This window comes from Leptodactylus fuscus, chromosome 2 (genome assembly GCF_031893055.1).
Source record: "Leptodactylus fuscus isolate aLepFus1 chromosome 2, aLepFus1.hap2, whole genome shotgun sequence".
Taxonomy (NCBI): Eukaryota; Metazoa; Chordata; class Amphibia; order Anura; family Leptodactylidae; genus Leptodactylus; species Leptodactylus fuscus.
Window position 1 is genome coordinate 10,474,645 of NC_134266.1, and position 25,102 is coordinate 10,499,746.

General features: G+C 46.4%; 1 protein-coding gene across 1 annotated transcript; it reads right to left on the reverse strand.

The window, feature by feature from the left end:
* Positions 1-851: 851 nt before the first annotated feature.
* CBS (cystathionine beta-synthase) lies at positions 852-13,694 on the reverse strand. The gene is made up of 16 exons (XM_075263373.1): positions 13,592-13,694; positions 12,280-12,473; positions 12,090-12,196; positions 11,813-11,947; positions 11,144-11,223; positions 8,444-8,578; positions 8,066-8,135; positions 7,764-7,855; positions 7,456-7,581; positions 3,136-3,220; positions 2,645-2,750; positions 2,471-2,548; positions 2,036-2,170; positions 1,703-1,811; positions 1,324-1,408; positions 852-1,157 (listed from the first exon to the last, which is right to left on the reverse strand). The coding sequence occupies exons 2-16, from the start codon at positions 12,465-12,467 to the stop codon at positions 1,000-1,002; spliced, it is 1,689 nt and encodes a 562-aa protein (XP_075119474.1). The 5' UTR covers positions 12,468-12,473; positions 13,592-13,694; the 3' UTR covers positions 852-999.
* Positions 13,695-25,102: the final 11,408 nt, after the last annotated feature.

The following is a 25,102-nucleotide window of genomic DNA, read 5'->3' on the forward strand; positions in this document are numbered from 1 at the left end:
CAGGGGAAAGGAAGAGGCGACCAGGCTTCAGCATCAACTCCTCTATTTAGGAGCCACTTCTGGGCACCTAATATCCTCAGATAAGGTCCCACAGTCCTGTGGAAAAAAGCTGGAGAGGAGGTGTGACCACCCTGTATCTCCATTCCTGTCCTCTGGAGGTTTCTCCAACACCACCAGTAGTAATGTGGGGGCAGCTGACCGGCAAGTACTGACAGCAGCAGCTGACCGGCAAGTACTGGCAGCAGACCACAGCTGATCAATGAGTACTAGCAGCAACAGCAGACCACAGCTGATCGGTGAGTACTGGCGGCAGCAGGACAAAACTGTCTGGAATCTGCAGTGAGCAATGGCAAAACATGGGCCCTGTGGCAGCTGCCTCTGCTGCTATTGCGGTAGTTACGCCACTGGTCCATGCTGTATAAATCATTATACAATGGTCTGAGCCCTGAGAGAGAACAGGAAGTCCTGAAATTATCAGACCGAAAGGAATAACTAAATGAGGTCACACCAGGAGATATGTACACAACGAATGGAGGAAAAAATAAAAATTCAGGAGAGCTTCTTTGAGCCACTGTGAAGCAATGTCTGTGTTTCTTTTCCTTGGCACTGCCCACACAATGGCTATTTTTTTTTCTGAAGAGAGATATTCTTAGAGATATTGTCCCGAACAGTCAGTATTTGGACTGTGCCATGGAGGAGGCCAGCCACAGGCTGTGGGTCACCCTACCACATGAACCTTACCGCCTACTGATAATGAGAGCAATGGTGTCAAGCAAAAACCGTATACCTGTATATACCACCACCACTGAGACACAAAACAGTGCACAGACCATCAATGAAGTCACTATAGTTTATTGGGTCATGCCACTTCTACAAAATAATAAGCAATAATTATAGAACAATGAAATTACAATTGACCTACAAGCACAAGGTTCCCCTTCCCCACCAGCCATGAATGTAAAATACTAGGACCGCATGGGCGTTTCTCAAGCCCTCCACCTAAGAAGCACTGAAGTGTCTGCTCCTCTCACTGGGGTCTCTGTCACTTGATTCACTGACACGACGTTCCCGCTCCCGTGTCACAAAGTTTAGGAGATCAATGGCGGTCACCACTCCGAAAACCATCTGCTTCTTACTGGACGAGCCATCATTGTGATCTGCTGAGAGACAGCTTATAACTTAGAGAAAAGACACATATCTGCCAGGTAAGACAAGGGTCAAAGAAAAAAGTGACAGAAGGGGAGAAGCTGACCAATAAGAAGATTGGGTGCTTCAGGTGGAGGAGGAGGTGCTGGATGACGACGCTCTACAGCAGCCACTTACACTGAATTTGCTCATGGACCACAAGAGCAAAGTGATCTGTCTCCAGGATGCGGGAAAGTTTCCCCAGATTGTCCAGGAGTTGCACCTAGAACATAGAGGAGAGTATCAAAGACTAACACGGGACCACAATACAGTGGATCAGTGGTTAAGTGCACAGATGTAGTAGGTACAGCTGTAACATCTGAGGATCTGAAAGAAATCTAATTTTTCTGAGGTAATTGAGTAACTTTCACGCCTGCATCCCCTCAGAAACAACACACCTCCTTGTCCTTGGCCCTTGTGTCAGATGGGTCGGAGCTGCAATATCACATCCATCCATGGGCAAGAGAGGTGCTATCTATTTCTGTACAGACATGTTCTTCAGTCAGTGTCAACCTACCTGTGTAAACTGCTTGTAAATGACTTTGGACACAGGATCTGAAGGTTTTACCTTCCCAGCCAGCACAGAAGACAACATGTTCCCTAGTGTTACCATCCCGAGCACCAACCTGCAGGATATAAACACAGCTACAGTCAGACAGCAGAGACAAAGTCACAGTATGAAGTAGAGTAGCGACACACACACACACACACACCATAGAAGTGACAGTGGAGAGAAAAACCATAGCACTAGCAGTTGCCAGACTCTGCAATCCCAGATAGATTTATGGACTCCCCAGTAAACCAAATACACAGCTCAAATAAAGCCAGACATACAAGAGCAAAGACTCACCCGGACTCGGACACAATGGGAACCTGGTCGAAGCCTTTTTCTCGGAGGAGTTGGATTGTCTGGTTGCAGCTCACAGTAGGAAGAACAGTTAGGGGGGCAGAAAGAGACAGCGACGAAACCTTGACGTTCCACCACCTGAAGAGGGGTAATAGAACAGACAATGATGTGCATCATGTTATACCACCATATTATATGGGAGGACGGCGATATAAGGACTAGTCATAGCAGCTCGCCCTGTTGGACATGGGTGTATATGGGAACTGACGTCTCCTCAGTCTTCTTAACTAGGTCAATAAAGGACTTAACCACTTGTTCTAGATCACCCTATACACACGGTGAATCTTCCCCGAAATCCAGGGACCTCCACCTCACAGACTGACAACCCATAGATCTGACCCAAACAATGTGGAAAGAAAAGATGGAGGCTCATCTCACCAGGGTTTTCTGCCCTCCAGGTCTTCCACCTTAAGGAAATGTTTCTGAGTCATCCATTTATCACTGAGGAACTTGGACCTGAGATGAAAAAAAAAAAAAATGGGTGGCAGTGTTTTGGGTGACTGCTTGGCATATGGGGTAACACCCAGAGGCATGGCCCATACATAAACTTACATGTAATTGCGCACAGAGTCCGGCAGGATCACAACACATCTCTGGCCTTCTGTCAGCTCTTCTGCGGCCTTCACAGCTGCACTCATAGCACTGCCAGAGCTGCCACCTGCAAAGAGAAACACAGCGAGAGGCGTTACATACACCCCTTGTACGGTCCTCACAATTTATGAGGAGGTATGCTCCTTGTCTAATAGAAAGTCTTATCTACACCCAATTCTGCTGTAAATTGTAATAAACTCAGAGGACCAACCCATTCTGCTAAGCCCCACCCTCTTTCCAGAAATATGGCAACGTGTTCAAATATTATAAATTGTTACTAATTTTTTGCTCAAAAAAAACTATTTTATAACGTCAGTTTTCTGCCATAAAAGGATTAAATATTTCTATCTGTAGTCATCACTTGCCAGCCGAGGACAACCGGTACCACCAGCACTTGCCAGCAGAGAGCGACCTACAATTACCGCCAATGCTGGATTGTTTTAGCTACTCACCACACAGTAATCCTTCCTCTCTGATCAGTGCTCGGGCCATGGAGAAGGATTCCTCGTCATTGGATTTATACCATTTATCAATCACCTGCCAGAGCAGCAATAACGTCAGATCAGAGAGTATCACATATTTATCACTACCACATACAGTGTTGGCCAAAAGTATTGGCCCCCCTGCAATTCTGTCAGATAATACTCAGTTTCTTCCAGATAATGATTACAAGCACAAACTCTTTGGTAATATCTTCATTTATTTTGCTTGCCATGAAAAAACACAAAAGAGAATGAAAAAAAAGTCAAATCATTGATCATTTTACACAAAACTCCAAAAATGGGCCGGACAAAAGTATTGGCTCCCCCAGCCTAATACTTGGTAGCACAACCTTTAGACACAATAACTGCGCACAACCGCTCCCGCTAACCAGCAATGAGTTTCTTACAAGGCTCTGCTGGAATCTTAGACCCTTTTTCTTTTGCAAACTGCTCGCGGTCCCCCCTGAGATGTGAAGGGGGCCTTCTCCAAACTGCCACCAAGAGATCTCTCCTCCTCCCCCACAGGTGTTCTATGGGATTCAGGGCTGGACTCATTGCTGCCACTTTACAAGTCTCCAGGGCTTTCTCTCACCACCATTTTCTAGTGCTGACCTGAAGTGTATTTTGGGTCATTGTCCTGCTGGAAGAGCCCTGACCTGTGAGGGAGACCCAGCTTTCTCACACTGGGCCCTACATTATGCTGCACAATGTGTTGGTCGTCTTCAGACTTCATAATGCCATGCACACGGTCAAGCAGTCCAGTGCCAGAGGCAGCAAAGCAACCCCAAACCATCAGGGACCCTCCGCCATGTCTGACTGTAGGGACCGTGTTCTTTTCTTTGAAGGCCTCTCTTTTTCCCTGTAATCTCTATGTTGAGGCCTTTTCCTACTTTTGTCTCCTCTGACCAGAGAACATTCTTCCAGAATGGTTTTGGCTTTCTCAGGTAAGTTTTGGCAAACTCCAGCCTGGCTTTTTTATGTCTCTGGGTAAGAAGTGGGGTCTTCCTGGGTCTCCTACCATACAGTCCCTTCTCAGTTAGACGCTGACGGATAGTACGGGGTGACACTGTTGTACCCTCGGACTGCAGGGCAGCTTGAATGTTAGTCGAGGTTCTTTATCCACCATCTGCACAATCTTACGTTGAAATCTCTCATCAATTTTTCTTTTGCGTCCACATCTAGGGAGGTTAGCCACAGTGCCATGGGCTTTACACTTCTTGATGACACTGCGCACGGTAGACACAGGAACATTCAGGTCTTTGGAGATGGACTTGTAGCCTTGAGATTGCTCATGCTTCCTCACAATTTTGCTTCTCAAGTTCTCAGACTTGAACTTGGTCTTCTTTCAATTCTCCATGCTCAATGTGGTCACACAAGGACACAGGACAGAGGTGGAGTCAACTTTAATCCATTTCAACTGGCTGCAAGTGTGATTTAGTTATTGCCACCACCTGTTAGGTGCCTCAGGTAAGTAACAGGTGCTGTTAATTACACAAATTAGAGAAGCATCACATGATTTTTCAAACAGTGCCAACACTTTTGTCCCCTTTTTTATGTTTGCTGTGGAATTATATCCAATTTGGCTTTTTGACAATTCTTTTTGTGGTTTTCCATTGAAGACAAATTAAATGAAAATAATAACAAAGAATTTGTGATTGCAATCATTTTCTGGAAAAAAGAAGTATTATCTGACAGAATTGCAGGGGTGCCAATACTGTATGACAATGCCTCCCACCACGACAGATGATGCTTCCACCAGACCACAGATCACCATGAGAGATGACACCTCCACCAGACCACAGATCACTATAATAGATTACACCTCCACCAGACCACCATGACAGACTGGTCAGCTCTGCTCTAGACCGTTCAGAGCTCAGCTGCCAAGTGCACTACAAAAGCTGTCAATCACAGTGAAGAGAAAAGACTAGATGTGGCCGTATATCACTAGCCAGCCACAGCCGCTAGAGAGCAGAGGTGGTCTGAAACCTAAGAATTGAGCTGTAAACAGTGAGGAGACAAACAGAGCAATATAGATGAAGCAATGTATTAGGGAAAACTCTTTGGATAGCTTAGGCTACAACTTTAAATATGATCTTGGAGATGGGAATATCCCTTTAATTCACAGTGTTCATAATCATGATGGCCAGCTCTGTTGGGGAACCCCCTGCTCCCAGTGCAGGTGGTGGGTGACAGAAGGATACTGACTATGGTGAGCTCCATCCTGGAGAATATCTCCCATCCCTTGCATGATAGCACTGGGCAGTACAGTCAGTGACCGACTACTTCACCCCAAGTGCGAGAAGGAGCGCCATCGGAAGTCTTTCCTACCTGCTGTAGTTAAGCTGTACAACCAACATCGGGCTAAGCAGAGATCTGAAAAATCCTTAAGTTGTGATATCCCTCCTATTTTTTTTCTTTACCTTTATATCTGTACCTACTGTATTGTAATACCTCTACCGAGCAGCTTTTGTATCATTATTGTATTATCTATGCTGTGGTAACACAATGAATTTCCCCATGGTGGGACTATTAAAGGATTATCTTATCTTATGATCCAAGCTTTTACCGATAGGTCCATCACAGTGGGAATGAAGTCGAATCCAATCCCTTCCACCTCGTAGCCAGTCTTGACTGTCAGTTTCTGCACCTCAGGCTCTGCTTTAATAGAACCTTCTTCTCCGCATATCTAACAAAATGAGGCCCAAAAGGTCACCACGACCAATGACACCTCTCAGTCATAGATCACTGCGACCATGGACACCTCTCAGTCATAAATCACTGCTACCAGTGACACCTCTTAGCCATAGCTCAACGCGACCATGGACACCTCTCAGCCATAGCTCACAGCTACCATAGACACCTCTCAGCCATAGCTCACCGCTACCAGGGACACCTCTCAGCCACGGCTCACCGCGACCACCTCTCAGCCACAGCTCACCGCGACCACGGACACCTCTCAGCCACAGCTCACCGCGACCACGGACACCTCTCAGCCATAGCTCACCGCAACCACGGACACCTCTCAGCCATGGCTCACCGCGACCACCTCTCAGCCATAGATCACCGCGACCACCTCTCAGCCACAGCTCACCGCGACCACGGACACCTCTCAACCATAGCTCACCGCGACCACGGACACCTCTCAGCCATAGCTCACCGCGACCACGGACACCTCTCAGCCATAGCTCACCGCGACCACGGACACCTCTCAGCCATAGCTCACCGCGACCACGGACACCTCTCAGCTATAGCTCACCGCGACCACGGACACCTCTCAGCCATAGCTCACCGCGACCACGGACACCTCTCAGCCATAGCTCAACGCGACCACGGACACCTCTCAGCCATAGCTCAACGCGACCACGGACACCTCTCAGCCATGGCTCACCGCGACCATGGACACCTCTCAGCCACAGCTCACCGCAACCACGGACACCTCTCAGCCAAAGATCACCACGACACATGACAACACTTTCTATACATCGGAGCTTCTCAAACTTTTTTCACTCAAGCCTAACAAGCAAACAAATGCCACTGCACTGTACACATAATACTTTCACCAGTGCAAGCAAATACCTCCATACAACACACAAAATACCTTTAGCAACAAATACCAGTGTGCAGTACAATATACCGCCCCAGCAGTGCCAAATACTAGCATCCTTTAGAAAATTCCTGTTAGAAGAACAGAAGAGCACAGGGCAGCACATGCTATTCTGAATGTGCCAGCATCTCCAAGTACCACCGTGCAGCGCAGCAAAACTACCTAGCAGCACATCTCACCCTGGAATCACCAAATGCTGCGCTGCAGCACAAAATATCTCCGAAGAAGCCCCACATGCAGCATCACTAGTAGCAGCATTGCGCCCCAACTTTCCTCTCCAACAGCCATCTGTAGCATGCTGGCAGGAGCGTTGTCCACAACTAAAACTTTCTAGTAAATCCTTCCCCAATTCCTGCCCCTACCCCCCCACTCCCAGTATCAGTCTTTGAAGTCTCCAGATTAGAACATTCACCCTACAGACTCCAACTGAGCCTCTCCTAGGTGAAGACCCTGTGGACTCTTAGTGATGATGTTATCATGCAAGGCTGGTAATATCAGTGCAACTTCTGCTGGAGACTCCCTGCTTTGTGCCGAAGCTGATAGTAGTGGGGACATGTGCCATTCCAGCCCGCGAGCTGCACCACATTAAGGAGATCCGCACTGGTCTAGTCCATACATCACCATGACAGACACTTCTTCACCATGTTCTTCACCATGTTCATAATCACTATCCAAGCTCTTACCGATCGGTCCAACACAGTGGGAATGAAGTCGTATCCGATCCCCTCCACCTCATATCCAGTCTTGTCTGTGGCGTTCAGCACCTCAGGCTCTGCTAGAATAGAACCTTCTGGATCCACTCCGATGATCTAACCAAATGAGGAAGACACAACTTTTATTGGACAGTCCTGTAGAAGTCACCGAGCCAGAAATATCATAGGTGGAAAGGACCATATAGGGGCAGGTGGCTCATGCTCTATCACTGACCTCCACCTGCCGCCCCTGTACGTGGGACATATATGGTGCATATATAAGATTTCCACCCCCCTACCTTGCAGTTTGGGCACTTTTCCTTCAGTTTCCGTGCCAGTCCAGTGATTGTCCCTCCAGTGCCAGCTCCAGCCACTACCATGTCCACTCGCCCTGGGGAAAGAAAAGTAACACTTCACAAAACGAATCAACACCAGAAAACGATGGTCACAGCTCCAGTCAACATATCTGGGGTACCTGGGCCTCTACTCCAGTGACCACACCCCATCTTTATGCTATAATGGCCCCCCATTTTATAACATTCACTGTGTCCGGTATATATCACACAGGAATGGAGACTCCACTGTAGGACCACTCACGTACCATCACACTGCTGGATGATCTCCTCGGCGGTGCTGTCATAGTGAGCAAGAGGATTGCTGGCGTTCCGGTACTAGAAAAGAAGAGCAGCCGTGATCCAGGGGCCACATGGTAAAAACCACTGTACCTTATAACTCCTCCCTGTCATCTCGTACCCCCCTCTGTACCTTATACCTTCACCCAGTCACTTCGTACCTTATATCTCCACCACGTCACCTTGTACCTCCTGTGCCTTATAAGTCCACTCCAGTCATTTTATCTCCATAGACATCACCCTCAGCTTCACAAACACACAACAAGTTTCCTAAATCTTCACTGCCTCCTTTGTCATCTGCCTAGCTCCTGCCTGCGGTTCACGCTCATGCAACATATCTCAAGTACCTGATCCAGAATGTGAGAATTGGGGATCTCATTCTTCAATCTCCAAGCAACCCCAACATGCGACTCCGGGGAATCAAAGCGGGCATTGGTTGGGGTGCGGACAATCTCTGCTCCGAGAGCACGTAGGACATCTACCTGTGGAGATAAAGTCCCAGCCCTGTGAGGAGACAGTCAGCAAAAGCGCATACGCCATATTGTATACACTATATACCAGGCATGCCCCGTGGGCCAATTGCGGCCCGTGTTCAAATTTTACTCAGCCCGCCAGTACTGTTGCTTTTTGAGGGGGTCCTAACAGATTCCAACTGCTTTTTTAATAGGCAGTGGAGATCATATTAAAGGGATCCTATCATTAAAACTTATTTTTTTCTGCCCACCACTTAGGAATAGCCTTAAGAAAGGCTATTCTTCTCCTACCTTTAGATGTCTTCTCCTCACCGCCGTTCCGTATATAATCCGGTTTTCGTCAGTACGCAAACGAGTTCTCTCGCAGCACTGGGGGCGGTAACCAGCACTCAAACAGCACTGGGGACGTCCCCAATGCTGCGAGAGAACTTTCCAGCGCCGCCTCCATCTTCTTCAGGAACGGGTCTTCTTCGCGTCTTCTTCCGGCGGTCGCTTCAATCTTCTAGGCCTTGGGCATAGGGCAAAGCCGACTGCGCATGCCCGCTGGCCACAAGAAAATGGGGTCCATTGTATTGTGTGGGGACAGTGATGGGGCTAATTTTTGAGTCTGAGGAAGTCAAATGTGTACCATTTGCAATAAATAAATCATAAGATAATTTCATATTGAATGTCATAGATGTGCGGTATTGCATAGTGCATGGTCAGCTTTCTAGCAGTATATAATACCACACATCTATGGAGGACGTGAAATGTTCCCTATAATGGTTAAAGCTAAGGCCCCACATAGTGAGCCACAGCCAAAAAGTGCTGCCGGAAAAAAACGCAGCAAAAACATATCATTTTTCCTGCAGTGGTTTTCCTAGAAAGTCTGCTGAGTTTTATTCTGAAAACTTTCTGCTTAAATTAGATCTTCAGATTAGATTAAAACAACCCTCACACATTTTCACCTCACCAAATCTGGCCTTCCTTGGAAAAAGCTTGGCCACCACTGCTATAGACTATAAATAGGAGGTCATATCAGGGAAGGATTCAGTCATACTGTCCTAGTCCCAGAATGGATCAAGTCTAGAGATGAGCAAACGGCCAGGGTCGGTATGAATTTTACAAAGATTTCAGGTTCAGCCAAAATCAAAACTTTTGGGGTTCGCCATCCACAAACTGTTATCAGGAGAGGTGAGGGAATGTGAGCATGAAGGGTTATTATTTATATGCACCTTAGCTTGATTGTTATACTCTGGGTCTAACACTTCTGGTTGGTGTAGAAATTGGTGCAAACCTCATGAATATTCACCATCTCAGATTTTTTGTTTCCAGGCGGTTACGGGTGTATAGACTACTCTACATGGGCAGAACCATGGAGGAGAAGTAAGGTAGGCCACAGAGGAGAGGGCCTCCTACAGAGGCAGGGTGGACAACTACCCACATCAGATAGGTATTATATTTGCTGTCCACTCCTGGTCTCTTCCCTGACCACGTAGGTCACGTATAGGTGGATTCACAACTGGCTTAATGATCGGGCACAACGAGTAATACTAAATGGCTACACATCGAACTGGAAGAAAGTCAAAAGCGGGGTGCCGCAGGGCTCTGTTCTGGGCCCAGTACTTTTTAATATCTTTATAAATGATCTGGAGGATGGAATTATTGGGGAACTCATAAAATTTGCAGATGATGCGAAGATAGGAGGAATAGCCAACACTAGAGAGGAGAGAGAGAGTGTATTCAAAAGGACTTAGACACACTGGAACAATGGGCTGAGGCAAACAAAATGGTATTTAACAAGGACAAATGCAAAGTTCTACATCTGGGTAACAGAAATGTAAAAAACATATATAGTATGGGAGGAATAGAACTAAGTGATAGCACAGAGGAAAAGGACTTGGGCATAATAGTAGATCACAAATTCAGCATGAGCCAACAGTGCGGTGCTGCTGCAAAAAAGGCTAATAAAATTCTGGGATGTATTAAGACAAGCATTGAATCTAGATGAAGAGAGGTCATTATTCCGCTGTACTCTTCCCTGGTCAGACCACACCTGGAATACTGTGTACAGTTCTGGGCGCCTCAATTCAAGAAAGACATCGATATATTGGAGCAAGTCCAGAGAAGAGCGACCAAAATGGTGGAAGGTCTGCAAACCATGTCCTATGAGGAGCGGCTAAAAGAATTGGGATTGTTTAGTTTGCAGAAGAGAAGGCTGAGGGGAGATTTAATAGCAGTCTACAAATATCTGAAAGGTAGTCACAGTGCAGAGGGATCGACCCTATTCTCATTAGCATAAGGAAGTACAAGAAGCAATGGGATGAAACTAAAGGGAAAGAGATACAGATTAGACATTAGGAAAAACTTTCTGACAGTGAGGGGAGTGAGAGAGTGGAATAGGCTGCCACGGGAGGTGGTGGGCGCTCCATCAATGGAAATCTTCAAGCGGAATCTGGATAAACATATAGCTGGGATGATTTAGGAAAACCTGCACTCGCAGGGGGTTGGACCCGATGGCCCTTGAGGTCCCTTCCAACTCTACCATAAAATAAAATTAAAATAAAGTATATGACACCGCGCTCCACCACTTACTTTCTCCATGCTCATCTTTTCTGGCATCACAATAATACAGCGATATCCCTTCACTGCAGCCGCCAGAGCCAAGCCGATCCCTGAGGAGGAAGGTATAGACTGATATATTATCAATACAGTATTACACAGACAGTGGGGGGGCGCTGCAGCAGGCATCAAGCTAGAAAGACATGAAGTCAAAACAAGACATTCCACAGGAATTTGTGGCTGTTGTGGTCGGGGCCCCAGGATCAGGAAAGGCCCAGGAATGTCTCTACAGTTCTGACATCTGGAACATTCCTGGACAGAAGGCAGAACCGGTCTAAGGGCTTCTATATACAACACCCCAGAAGTGTGCAGTGTGGGTTATGTGGTGGGGGGAGATCTCATGTAACATGTGTTTGGGGTGTATTCCTTATGTAGTGTAGTGTGTGTCCTGGGAGGTGGGGCGGATGTCATGCAGTGTGTGTTCTGGGTGGGGAAGAAATACATAGTGTGTGTTTTGGGGGAAGAGGGGGTGCCACGTAGTGTGTTCTGGGAGAGAGTGAGGGGGAAGGTGGCTGGACACATCTATGAGCCTGTGACTGACAGACCTGCACTGCCGGTACGGTGACCACTCCATCCTCACTGTGATTATTGGACACATCTCCATATAACACGTCCCCACAGCACATGGGCGTTTGTGCTCACCAGTGTTTCCGGACGTTGGTTCTATGATGGTGTCTCCTGGCTGAAGCGTCCCATCTCTCTCCGCGTCCTCCACCATCCGCAGACTGATACGATCCTTCACACTGCCGCCAGCATTAAAGAACTCACACTTAGCCACTGCAAGGCACAGACATGAGTTGGTTGGGATGGAAATGAGAAAACTTGTGCAGACAGCGCAACACAAAATGGCAAAGATAAGGAAACTCTCCACAGGACAAGATGGCGGTCACTCACACAGTACTCTATCAGGGGTACTCACATAGCTCACACTTCAGGCCATGTCTCTTCCCAATCTTATTGATCCTGACCAGCGGGGTGTGCCCAATCTTCTGCAGGATACTTGGGAGGATCGATGGGCTGGGGACCCTGGAAGAGAAGGCATCTTTTAGTCCCTGCCAAGGTTGCAGTGGGCAAACACGCCTAGAGGTATCTTGCCATTTTGTACTTACAGGGGCACGTGGTGATGCGGGGAGTCATCTGTTGCCTTTCCCAGCTGCCAAGTGCACTTGCTGGGGAGGTCTGGGCGGATCCACTTCCTGTCTGCACCAAGCTCGGCACTCACACTGCCATTGGTTACATGATTGTCATTGAGGTGAGGACAAGGGCCGGACTCCGACACAGGGGGAACAGACGGCATTATGAACTGAACAAAGGAAACCGGGGTTAAGACATAGGAATCTGACAACAGTGATATAGAGACGGTCGGTGGTTATATACTGCACCAACAAGATCTGCTCGTGTGTATTCACAATATATCAAAGGATGAGCTTCCCCTTTCAATATTCTGCACTACAGAGCGCTTCAGTATAAATAGACCTCACTAGAGAGTAAACATCGCACCTGGGGCAGGTAGACGGCACACCTACACCTGACACCGAGTAACCATGACTCATCACAAGTTCCAGCCAAGCCCCTGGAGGATGGGAGCTGCTATGACATGAGCCTTCACTTCTAGTACCTGACAGAAGTGTGCGGCACACACCACCTTTCACCTCTAGGATCACACGCAAAACCCTTCCCCTCTAGGGCCAGACGGGGCACGACCCTTCCCCTCTAGGGCCAGACGGGGCACGACCCTTCCCCTCTAGGGCCAGACGGGGCACGACCCTTCCCCTCTAGGGCCAGACGGGGCACGACCCTTCCCCTCTAGGGCCAGACGGGGCACGACCCTTCCCCTCTAGGGCCAGACGGGGCACGACCCTTCCCCTCTAGGGCCAGACGGGGCACGACCCTTCCCCTCTAGGGCCAGACGGGGCACGACCCTTCCCCTCTAGGGCCAGACGGGGCACGACCCTTCCCCTCTAGGGCCAGACGGGGCACGACCCTTCCCCTCTAGGGCCAGACGGGGCACGACCCTTCCCCTCTAGGGCCACACGGGCACGACCCTTCCCCTCTAGGGCCACACGGGCACGACCCTTCCCCTCTAGGACCAGATGGACATGACCCCTCACCTCTAGGACCAGACTAGCACGACCTTTCACCTCTAGGACCAGATGGACATGACCCCTCACCTCTAGGACCAGACTAGCACGACCTTTCACCTCTAGGACCAGATGGACATGACCCCTCACCTCTAGGACCAGACTAGCACGACCCTTCCCCTCTAGGACCAGATAGACATGACCCCTCACCTCTAGGACCAGACTAGCACGACCTTTCACCTCTAGGACCACACAATAGAACCTTCACCTCTACAACCACACACAAGACCCTTCAAGTCTTGTATTAAACCGGCACACGACTCGGTCCCGGCCTCCTCACCTGATCGCTGCGGGGCTCGCTAACTCGCACCTGGTCGGGTTCGCAGCCGCTGCAGTCAGGGAATCTGTCAGCCAGGACACGGCCATGTGATTTGTCCACGAGCACCAGGATGTCCTCTCATTGGTCAGATGGAAGGCGGTGGTCCATAGGCTAAGCCGTGATTGGAAACAGCCCGGGAGGAGGGACTGCGCCAAGCAACAGCTACTGACCAATCACAAGAGCACAGACGGCCGATGGACGCAAGAAGAAGCACGTGATCGAGTGACGGAGATTTCGCTACCTGAGAACGAAGCATGAGGGATGATGCAATACCGATTGCGCATCATATAATAGCGCCGTGACGTCATGATTCATGGCGTGAGGTAATAGACTATAGGTGATAATACTGATGATACCCATGTAATACTAACAGCACCACAGAATACAGATAATCCATATAATACTGATAACACGGTGTCTGTGAGGTAATAATACCATATAATACTGATAACACAGTATCTGAGAGGTAATAATGCCATATAATACTGATAACACGGTGTCTGTGAGGTAATAATGCCATATAATACTGATAACACGGTGTCTGTGAGGTAATAACACCATATAATACTGATAACACAGTGTCTATGAGGTAATAACACCATATAATACTGATAACACAGTGTCTGTGAGGTAATAATACCATATAATACTGATAACACGGTGTCTGTGAGGTAATAATACCATATAATACTGATAACACAGTATCTGAGAGGTAATAATGCCATATAATACTGATAACACGGTGTCTGTGAGGTAATAATGCCATATAATACTGATAACACGGTGTCTGTGAGGTAATAACACCATATAATACTGATAACACAGTGTCTATGAGGTAATAACACCATATAATACTGATAACACAGTGTCTGTGAGGTAATAATACCATATAATACTGATAACACGGTGTCTGTGAGGTAATAATACCATATAATACTGATAACACGGTGTCTGTGAGGTAATAACACCATATAATACTGATAACACGGTGTCTGTGAGGTAATAACACCATATAATACTGATAACACGGTGTCTGTGAGGTAATAACACCATATAATACTGATAACACAGTGTCTGTGAGGTAATAATACCATATAATACTGATAACACGGTGTCTGTGAGGTAATAACACCAAATAAGACTGATAACATCATATAATACTGATAACACAGTGTCTGTGAGGTAATGACATCAGATAATACTGATAAAACCATGTAAGGGTGCATTCAGACTACGTAACGCCGGGCGTGTATGAGAGCCGTACACGCCGGCATTACGGCAGACTGCCGAACACTTCCCATTCACTTCAATGGGAGCGCTCGTAACAGCGGCGTTTACGAGCGCTCCCATTGAAGTGAATGGGAAGTGTTCGGCAGTCTGCCGTAATGCCGGCGTGTACGGCTCTCATACACGCCCGGCGTTACGTAGTCTGAATGCACCCTAATACTGATAATGCAGTGTATATGAGGTAATAACACCATATAATACTGATAACATGGTGTCTGTGAGGTAATAGCACCAGATAATACTGATCACACCAGATAATACTGAAGAAATACCAACTGTGAGGTAAAAACACCATATAATACTGATAACACCAGATAATACTGATAACACAGTGTCTGTGAGGTATTAACACCATATAATACTGATAACACAATGTCTGTGCGGTAATAACACCATATAATACTGATAACACAGTTTATGAGAGGTAATAATGCCATATAATACTGATAACACAGTATCTGTGAGGTAATAACACCATATAATACTGATAACACAGTGTCTGAGAGGTAATAATGCCATATAATACTGATAACACAGTATCTGTGAGGTAATAACACCATATAATACTGATAATAAGGTGTCTGTGAGGTAATAGCACCATATAATACTGATAATAAGGTGTCTGTTAGGTAATAACACCATATGATACTGATAACACAGTGTTTGTGAGGTAATAACAACATATTACACTGATAACAAGGTGTCAGTGAGGTAATAACATCATATTAAACAGATAGTGCAATGTCTGTGACGTAATAACACCAAATAATACTAATAACACAGTGTCTGTGCGGTAATAACACCATGTAATACTGCTGACGCACTCTCTGTGAGGTAATAACACTATATTATGCTGATAACACATTCTGACACTGTCACATGTTGTCTCTCATGGCAGGACGGACAACTGGTACTGGCAGGATAATGCCCACACACAAGGATTCCCCAGGAATGTCTCCACTAAATTACTTTCTGGTCTGTCAACAGATTTATTGTCAATCATCATTTATCGCCATTTATGGGACCAGCTGGAGACTTTGAACATCATCTGTTCATGGTGTATACTTTGATAGTACAGCCATGGAGTTTGTATGTTCTTCCTGTGTTTACAGGGGTTTTCTCCCATACTCCAAAGATATATTGATAAGGAGTTTAGGTTGTGTAGCCCTACAGGGGACAGTGCCGCTATGTTCACATCTGTGTACCAGAACAACTGTTAGACTGCTAAAATAGCACACACTGACTACTGATTATAGTGAGACCTGTCAGATGTTCGCTGTTTTAAACTGAATCCGTAGACGAAAAAGTTGGATTTATAATCCCTTTCTGTCTGGCACTGCAATGGAGACTCTGATACAGATGTGAACCAAGCCCGAGGGGCCAATATCTGTGAAGCACTTCAGAATATTTTTGCGATAATATAAATAAATAAGACCTAGATATGTGTGCAAGCCAATGCATTGTCAGGGACATGTACTCCCTGACCATGGTTCACACTAGCACTGGCTCTCCATTGGGGTCCCGAACTATGGAGAGGTGGACATCTAAAACGGTAGCAGCACACAAAGCCAAATAGACCTCATTGACTGAGCCATCAGTTGTTCTTCGTTTTTAAAGGGGCTCTATCAGCAAAATTTTGCTGTATGAGCCCCACATATGCGTGAATAGCCTTTAAAAAGGCTGTTCAGGCACCGCTAATCTTATTTTAAACCCCACTCCCGTTTTAAAATAAAACTATAAAAACAGATATGTAAATCATACCTTTGCATGCACAGGGGGTGGTCGTGCACGATCCGACGTCATCTTCGGTCCCACCTTCCTCTTCTTTCTTCTTCCAGCGATGTCCTCCTGTCCTGGCTCTTCTCCACCTTCATCTTCTTTTAGGTATTACATTTATTGTGATACGGATCAGGCTAGGTTTACATCTCTATAGGAGACGCTGCCACAGATTCCATCTAAAATTGGAGGAGATTAAAGGCTTGCATGGAGGATCTTTCTCTCCCCTGGTTTCAGTATAAAACCGGCGGACCCCATTAGCAGACAAGTTCTTTATTGCATAAAACATTTGTTTGACCTATAACTTTATTTATTTATGTATTTAGCTTACTTGTATAGCAAAAATGGACAACCCTTTTAACTTTTAAATCAGCCAGGAGCATATAAAAAAAATTAAAAAAAATTAAAAAATTCATACTCACCTGTCTTCCCAGCGCTTCCCAGTACTTCTGCTGAACGGGTCTCTTTCTGTCTCTCTTCAGCGGTCACATGACAATTCAGTGATTGATTCCTATGACAGTAAATATGTAAAAAACTACAGTGGGGCAAAAAAGTATTTAGTCAGTCACCAATAGTGCAAGTTCCACCACTTAAAAAGATGAGAGGCGTCTGTAATTTACATCATAGGTAGACCTCAACTATGAGAGACAAAATGAGAAAACAAATCCAGAAAATCACATTGTCTGATTTTGTAAGAATTTATTTGCAAATTATGGTGGAAAATAAGTATTTGGTCACCTACAAACAATCAAGATTTCTGGCTCTCACAGACCTGTAACTTCTTCTTTAAGAGTCTCCTCTTTCCTCCACTCATTACCTGTAGTAATGGCACCTGTTTCAACTTGTTATTAGTATAAAAAGACACCTGTGCACACCCTCAAACAGTCAGACTCCAAACTCCACTATGGTGAAGACCAAAGAGCTGTCAAAGGACACCAGAAACAAAATTGTAGCCCTGCACCAGGCTGGGAAGACTGAATCTGCAATAGGCAACCAGCTTGGATTGAAGAAATCAACTGTGGGAGCAATAATTAGAAAATGGAAGACATACAAGACCACTGATAATCTCCCTCGATCTGGGGCTCCACGCAAAATCTCACCCTGTGGGGTCAAAATGATCACAAGAACGGTGAGCAAAAATCCCAGAACCACGCGGGGGAACCTAGTGAATGAACTGCAGAGAGCTGGGACCAATGTAACAAAGCCTACCATCAGTAACACACTACGCCGCCAGGGACTCAGATCCTGCAGTGCCAGACGTGTCCCACTGCTTAAGCCAGTACATGTCCGGGCCCGGCTTAAGTTTGCTAGAGGGCATTTGGATGATCCAGAAGAGTATTGGGAGAATGTCCTATGGTCTGATGAAACCAAACTGGAACTGTTTGGTAGAAACACAACTTTTCGTGTTTGGAGGAAAAAGAATACTGAGTTGCATCCATCAAACACCATACCTACTGTAAAGCATGGGGGTGGAAACATCATGCTTTGGGGCTGTTTCTCTGCAAAGGGGTCAGGACGACTGATCCGGGTACATGAAAGAATGAATGGAGCCATGTATCGTGAGATTTTGAGTGCAAACCTCCTTCCATCAGCAAGGGCATTGAAGATGAAACGTGGCTGGGTGTTTCAACATGACAATGATCCAAAGCACACCGCCAGGGCAACGAAGGAGTGGCTTTGTAAGAAGCATTTCAAGGTCCTGGAGTGGCCTAGCCAGTCTCCAGATCTCAACCCTATAGAAAACCTTTGGAGGGAATTGAAAGTCCGTGTTTCCAAGCGACAGCCCCAAAACATCACTGCTCTAGAGGAGATCTGCATGGAGGAATGGGCCAACATACCAACAACAGTGTGTGCCAACCTTGTGAAGACTTACAGAAAACGTTTGACCTCTGTCATTGCCAACAAAGGATATATAACAAAGTATTGAGATGAAATTTTGTTACTGACCAAATACTTATTTTCCACCATAATTTGCAAATAAATTCTTACAAAATCAGACAATGTGATTTTCTGGATTTGTTTTCTCATTTTGTCTCTCATAGTTGAGGTCTACCTATGATGTAAATTACAGACGCCTCCCATCTTTTTAAGTGGTGGAACTTGCACTATTGGTGACTGACTAAATACTTTTTTGCCCCACTGTATATATCTAATCCAGTGATTGATTCCTATGATAGTAAATACAGTATATAACAGACTTTACATCTAATTTTATAATAGCTCTTATCATGAAAGCTGTAATTTGGATGAAAGATTGGTGACTTAGGGCTTGTTCACATGTGGGCGGATTTTGACAGCAGATTTCGCTTCAAAATCCGCCCCTTTACAATGGTGGTCTATGCAGACTGCCGGGCTTCTTTTTTTCGCTAGCGGCGGGCTGCTGCTAGCAGAGAAAAGAAGCGACATGTCCTATCTTCAGGCGGAAACCGCAGCACGCTGGGCCGCGGCTTCCGCCTAGCGGCAGCACCCTCCTATGTCGGCTCATTCATTTGAGCCGACATAGGAGGGGAAGACCGCGATGGTCACGGTAGGCGGGTTTTGACCAGAGAGAGACGCAGCTCGCCGCGTCTCTCTCTGTGTCAAAACCCGCGCGGACGGCCAACGTGTGAACTAACCCTAAGACAAATCCTGGGCTCCTCAAATCTGTTGTGCAAGGTGTGCTGTTGATCTCAGAGGTTGGCTGAGAGGTTCTCACAAGTCAAAGCTGTTTTCTGTCCCAAGGATATGGTGGGAACTGAAGGATCATCTGACCGACTGTTAGTTTTGTCTAACCAATGTCCCTGGTTTCTCTGATAAGAATAAAAAATGCATTAGATATCCAAATATGCCTTCAGCTATGAGACCAGTGCCACATAATGACACTCTATGAGTACCAAAGCCACCAGAGACATGGAGCCTAGCGGAGGCAGCCGATGAAGATGTTGCAGTCCATAGGTCAGAGATGGGAAACAGTGCTGATTCAGACTTTGAGCCATTTATGTTTGATGAGCTTCATCTTATAACACAGCCAGAAGCTCTGAGCTGTTTGTGTCTTTTAAGTAGCGGAGCTTCTCAGAGAGCTCCAGAATTTCTGAGCTCTTATCAGTCGGTTTAATTGAATTTGACTGATAAGGGCTGAGATAGGGAGTCTGTATGTAATGCAAACTGACTCAAATCCAGCTCTGCTACATCAGCTTCACACTGTGGTAATTAATTTACAACCAATCCCATGCAAGTGAAACCCCGCCGACCTATGTGCCAAGAAAACCAGGAAGTGAAGAGCGCACAACAGCCTGCAGGTTAGTGAACAAGCGTCATGGGAATACCCCTTTAATATAATAATTTACGGCACCACAGGAATAATATAATAATGTACAGCATCAAGGAATCCTATCCTATCCTACTATAATATTATAAATGTGAAAGTTTGGATGTTTGTGTGTTCCTCAATCACGCAAAAACAGCTGAATTAAATTTGGCACATAGATAGTTTGTAACCTCGATTAAAACATAGGCTACTTTTTCTCCCGGTAAATGACATGGCTTCGCGACATATGAATTTATGTTCACATACTATATTAAACTGCTCTTGGCAGCAGCTTATTTCAGGTTCTGATAAAGTCAGGTCTGTTATCTCTCTATGTAAACTCTCAGCTAACCCCAGTCCATTCTGTAAATGCATTTGCATATTATCTGATCTGCTCCAGGCAACATGCTGACACACTGGATGGGAAAACACCTTTAATCCAAATTAGCAGTTTGCTACTTTTAAACACACCGGGAAAAAGAAAATATAATTTGTCGCAAAATTCTAAAACAACTAGAGCTATGAAGGTAGCCAGAAGTCAACAGAGTTCTCCTAAAGCGGAGGGGGATCATTAGCGCCAACAACACGCTCATTATATAGCGTCTCAGTGAGCTGCCGAGATGCCGGAACAATCATGGGCACAGCGTGAGGAACGAGTTTAGCTGCAGGCCAGCTTGACAGCTGCCGAAGCGACGGAGCAGGCAGATTATCAACGCCAACAACACGCTGAATATATGGCATCCCAGCGAGCTGCTGAGATACTGGAAACAATCACAGGCATAGCGTGAGGAACACATTCAGCAGCAGGACAGCTTAAGAGCTGCCGAAACACTGGAGCAGGCAAACCATCGACGGCAGCGATTTGTTTAATATAGGCAAATCATCCGTGCCAACAACACGCAGACGAAGTCGCGGACAGAGGTTAGTTAATATAATAATTTATAGCGCCATAGGAATAATATAATAATTTACAAAAAACCATTGGGTTAATATAATACAGTACACGATGGGATTATTATAGTATAGCACCGTGGGATTAATATAATAATGTGTACAGCACCTTGGAAGTAATATAATAATTAGAGATGAGCGAACAGTGTTCTATCGAACTCATGTTCGATCGGATATTAGGCTGTTCGGCATAATCGAATCGAACACCGCGTGGTAAAGTGCGCCATTACTCGATTCCCCTCCCACCTTCCCTGGCGCCTTTTTTGCTCCAATAACAGCGCCGGGTAGGTGGGACAGGAACTACGATACCGGTGACGTTGAGAAAAGTAGGCAAAACCCATTGGCTGCCGAAAACATGTGACCTCTAATTTAAAAGAACAGCGACGCCCAGGTTCGCGTCATTCTGAGCTTGCAATTCACCGGGGACGGAGGTTTCCGTCCAGTTAGCTAGGGTTTAGATTCTGGGTAGGCAGGGACAGGCTAAGATAGGAAGGAGAAGACAACCAACAGCTCTTGTAAGAGCTAAATTCCAGGGAGAAGCTTTTCAGTGTAACGTGGCACTGACGGGCTCAATCGCCGCAACCCAGCTTTCCCAGCATCCTGAATAGAATACACTGACAGTGTACTCCCGTATACCCCATATATACACCCCAAATCCCCGTTCCAACGGTGTGCCCCCCCACCTTCACCCCAGAAATACCCTACAAGTCCCCTAGCAATAGAATTGGGGCTATATACACCCACTATTTTTGCTACTGCCATATAGTGCCATTGTCTGACTGAGAATTCAAAGAATATATTGGGGTTACATATAACTTCAATTCCAGGGAGAATCTTGTCAGTGTAACGTGGCACTGACAGGCTCAATCGCCGCAACCCAGCTTTCCCAGCATCCTGAATGGAATACACTGACAGTGTATTCCTGTATACCCCATATATACACCCCAAATCCCCGTTCCAACGGTGTGCCCCCCACCTTCACCCCAGAAATACCCTGCAAGTCCCCTAGCAATAGAATTGGGGCTATATACACCCACTATTTTTGCTAATGCCATATAGTGCCATTGTCTGACTGGGAATTCAAAGAATATATTGGGGTTACATATAACTTCAATTCCAGGGAGAAGCTTGTCAGTGTAACGTGGCACTGACGGGCTCAATCGCCGCAACCCAGCTTTCCCAGCATCCTGAATGGAATACACTGACAGTGTATTCCCGTATACCCCATATATACACCCCAAATCCCCGTTCCAACGGTGTGCCCCCCCCCACCTTTACCCCAGAAATACCCTGCAAGTCCCCTAGCAATAGAATTGGGGCTATATACACCCACTATTTTTGCTACTGCCATATAGTGCCATTGTCTGACTGGGAATTCAAAGAATATATTGGGTTTACAAATACCCTCATTTCTTGCTACTGCCATATAGTGCCAGTTTCTGACTGGGAATTCCAAGAATATATTGGGTTTACAAATACCCTCATTTCTTGCTACTGCCATATAGTGCCAGTTTCTGACTGGGAATTCAAAGAATATATTGGGGTTACAAATACCCTCATTTCTTGCTACTGCCATATAGTGCCATTGTCTGACTGGGAATTCCAAGAATATATTGGGGTTACAAATACCCTCATTTCTTGCTACTGCCATATAGTGCCATTGTCTGACTGGGAATTCCAAGAATATATTGGGTTTACAAATACCCTCATTTCTTGCTACTGCCATATAGTGCCAGTTTCTGACTGGGAATTCAAAGAATATATTGGGTTTACAAATACCCTCATTTCTTGCTACTGCCATATAGTGCCAGTTTCTGACTGGGAATTCAAAGAATATATTGGGGTTACAAATACCCTCATTTCATGCTACTGCCATATAGTGCCATTGTCTGACTGGGAATTCAAAGAATATATTGGGGTTACAAATACCCTCATTTCTTGCTACTGCCATATAGTGCCAGTTTCTGACTGGGAATTCAAAAAATATATTGGGGTTACAAATACCCTCATTTCTTGCTACTGCCATATAGTGCCAGTTTCTGACTGGGAATTCAAAGAATATATTGGGGTTACAAATACCTTCAAGTCCTGCCACTGCCATATAGTGCCAGTTTCTCCACTGGGAATTCAAAGAATATATTGGGGTTATAAATACCTTCAAGTCCTGCCACTGCCATATAGTGCCATTGTCTGACTGGGAATGCAAATAATATGTTGGGGTTACAAATACCTTCAAGTCCTGTCACTGCCATATAGTGCCATTGTCTGACTGGGAATGCAAAGAATATATTGGGGTTACAAATACCTTCAAGTCCTGCCACTGACATATAGTGCCAGTTTCTGACTGGGAATACCTGGCCGACACCAGCTCTGCCCTCTCCGATCCCTCTGTGCTCTACAGCCTACACTTATTTTCTCATCTTTTTTTCTGCACTGCACATCTCTTGCCTACTTCCTTTGGGATCTCAGAAGTGGTGGTCTCAGTGCTGAGAAACACATCTGAGTCCCCCATGCAATATGCATTAAGAGAACCCTGGAGCCTACCATAGCATCAAGCCTGGCTAAATGCAGAGAAAGATTTTGGACCACTTCCAGAGATGGTAATTTCAGCGCTGCAGTTGGCAATGGATGGTGTAATGGGATTAGCTGAGGGATCGCTGTCTTGACCACTTTTTGGCACAAAATGAAAGTCCAATCCAGCCAAATATGATGCAAGGACACCTACATATCCGTCTGTGACACATTGGGGAGTTCACCCTCATCCGCCCTTTTGGCCTGCACCATAATGCGCCTCTTCCCAGCTAAGCTAAGTGCTGAATTTAGGGACCGCCTCATGTTTGGGGGAAAGTGCTGGTGTGGACGGCACAGTGAGGTGGCGCAGTAGACACTGCCCAAAAAGGGCAGAGTGTCCCCCAGCCGGGACTCCAACATCTCCTGGGCCAGATTTTTGGAGATGAGGCCGTTGAAGCCTTGGGCATGTGGGTGGGTTGCGCTGTACTTTAGCATGAAATGAAAGGCCTGGGAGATGGGGAGTTGCTGGGAAGAGGCGCATGATGGCGCGGGCAAAAGGAGAAGTGGCAGGAAAAGGGGAGGATGAGGGAGAAGTCAACAAAGTGGCAGAGGCAGATGAAGTGATGTCCTGGCTCGTCCTCTGGAGTGCATCGCCAGCACTGTGAGCAGAGGCAGTGGCATGAATGGTGGGCGACGTTTGTCCTGCCGTTGCTGCCTGCCACTGATTCCAGTGCTTGGATTCCAAATGACGGTGCATTGAAGTGGTGGACAGGTTGCTCTTCTCAGGGCCCCTACTCGATTTCGAGAGGCAAATTGTGTAGACGACACTATATCTGTCCTCGGCGCATTCCTTGAAAAAACTCTACACCTTCGAGAAACGTGCCCTCGATGGGGGAGTTTTTCTGGGCTGGGTACAAAAGGGAACATCTTCGGACATTCCGGGTGTGGCCTGGCTTCGGCAAAGCAGCTGACCTCTGCCTCTGGACATGTCTCTGCCTCTAGCTACCCTTTTTGGTGCTGCACCTGCCTCAACATCCACACTACTTTCCCAGCTTGACATCCGCCTTGTCCAGGTGGGGTCAGTGTCCTCGTCGTCCACCACCTCCTCTTCCAACTCCTGTCTCGCCTCCTCCTCCTGCACAATGCGCATGTCAACTGGCTGCCCTGACAGCAACTGCGTCTCATCGTCGTCGATGAGGGTGGGTTGCTGGTCATCCGCCACCATATCGACCGGAGATGGAGGAGACTCTAGTGTTTGAGCATCTGGACACAGATACTCGTCTGTTAGGTCCGTGGAATCGCGAAATGGAGGGGCAGGTTGCGGTACAGTCAAAGGAAGGGAGAACAGCTCTGGAGAGCAGGGACAGTTGGGGTTATTGTTCTGGGAAGATTGGGAATTTTGGGTGGAAGGAGGACAAGACTGTTGGGTAAGAGGAGGTAGAGGCTGGCTGGCTGGTGGACAATGTGCTTTAAGCGTTATCCGACAGCCATTGCAAGACCTGTTCCTGGTTCTCGGGCCTACTAAGGCTACTAAGGTTAATGTTGAACTTTTGTGCAAAGTGCAGAACTTAGGGCTCGCCTGATGTTAAGGGACACACGCTGGTACAAGGCTCAACTCACCCTAAGTGCCAAAAACACTGCTGGTGCAAGGCTCTACTCAT

What these genes read in the sequence shown, in the direction of transcription:
- CBS (XM_075263373.1), bottom strand. Translation starts at nt 12,467, where the DNA reads ATGCCGTCTGTTCCCCCTGTGTCGGAGTCCGGCCCTTGTCCTCACCTC. An exon ending in AAAAGATGAGCATGGAGAAA is followed by an intron (nt 8,579 to 11,143) that starts GTAAGTGGTGGA and finishes TTATCTCCACAG; the next exon opens with GTAGATGTCCTACGTGCTCT. An exon ending in AAAAGTGCCCAAACTGCAAG is followed by an intron (nt 7,582 to 7,763) that starts GTAGGGGGGTGG and finishes TCATTTGGTTAG; the next exon opens with ATCATCGGAGTGGATCCAGA.